Here is a 1,401-nt window from a genome sequence, read left to right as displayed (position 1 = left end):
TTAGTGAAAAGGCCAGACTTCAGGGGTATCTGAGGCAGGCTTGAAACACAAGAGTCAGGGTGGCTTCTGGGTAATACCAGATGGCTAGGCCTCAGACTGACGAAGCCTCTTGGATGAGGGGCGAAACGTTTCTTTTTAACAAAAAAACGAAGTCCAGATGACATGATTCAACCTTTTTTGTTGATTAAAAAGTAGCTTTCACCTCGTCTGCAAAAGCTTTACGAGACACCGGGTCATCTGTTAGCGCTTATAGCATGTGTTGATGCTGACTCTCAGCTACTACCAAACCAAATTTTAGCCCAGTGTCCTTAAGGTCCGGCAGCCATCTTGAATCAGGTGGACTCTAAAAGTTGACGAGTTGTAGATGATTTCAACTTGGCCCTTATGTTGGCCTAGATGAACATTTGCCCCACAAGTGTCCAACCACATGTCCTTCATGTCCACACTCATGTTCAACCTCATGTCCGCACTCATGTTCAACCTAATTTTCAACCTCATGTACACACTCATGTCCAACTACATGTCTAAATTCATGACCAACCAATGTCCAATCACATGTCCACCCTCATGTCCAACCACATGTCCAGACTCATGTCCAACCACTTGTCCAACCATATGTCCAATCTCATGTAAATGGACTGTACTTATATAGTGCCTTTCTATCTGATCATGATACACAAAGCTCTTTACACTACAATCTGTGTCCTCATGTACCCGTTCATTCAGCACTCTACTAAATCTCTACAAAGCTAATTGAACAAATCATTCTAAAGAGAATAATCAGAGCTTTATCACATTCATACGCCTATGGGACACACATCGGAGGCAATGAGGGGTTCAGTGTCTGCCTAGGGACACTTTGGCATGTGACTGCTGGTGGATTCGAACCCCCCACCCTTGCATTGGAGGACGACTGCTCTAACCACTCAGCCACAGCCGCCCAAAGCCACAGCTGTCCACACTCATATCCAACCACATGTCCAACCTCATGATCAACCACATGTCCAACCTCATGTCCACACTTATGTCAACCACATATCCAACCTCATGTCCAAACTCATGTCCAACCACATGTCCACTTTCACATCCAACCACATATCCAACCTCATGTCCAACCTCATGTCCAACCATATGTTCACCCTCATGTCCAACTACATACCCAACATCATGTCCAACTTCATGATCAACCACCTGTCCAACCTCATGTCCACACTTATTTCAACCACATATCCAACCTCATGTCCAGTCTCATATCCACACTCATGTTCACCCACATGTTCAACCTCATGATCAACCACATGCCCAACCTCATGACCAATTTCATGTCCAACCACATGTCCAAACTCATATCCACACTTATGTCCAACCTCATGTTCAATCTCATGTAAACACTCATGTCCA

The 1,401-nt window shown here is 44.8% G+C and overlaps 1 protein-coding gene across 1 annotated transcript in view; it reads left to right on the top strand.

Moving 5' to 3' along the window:
- LOC119420824 overlaps positions 1–1,388 on the top strand; it is a 10,261-nt gene extending 8,873 nt beyond the window's left edge. The window contains exons 7-8 of the mRNA XM_037688251.1: positions 931–1,205; positions 1,247–1,388. Coding sequence (XP_037544179.1) covers positions 931–1,205; positions 1,247–1,388 — 417 coding nt within the window. The remainder of the gene's footprint in view (positions 1–930; positions 1,206–1,246) is intronic.
- Positions 1,389–1,401: the final 13 nt, after the last annotated feature.

This window comes from Nematolebias whitei, chromosome 14, assembly GCF_014905685.2.
Source record: "Nematolebias whitei isolate Nwh7 chromosome 14, NemWhi1, whole genome shotgun sequence".
Taxonomy (NCBI): Eukaryota; Metazoa; Chordata; class Actinopteri; order Cyprinodontiformes; family Rivulidae; genus Nematolebias; species Nematolebias whitei.
Note: the sequence above shows the minus strand (reverse complement) of the source record. Positions and strands in the feature narration are given on the sequence as shown.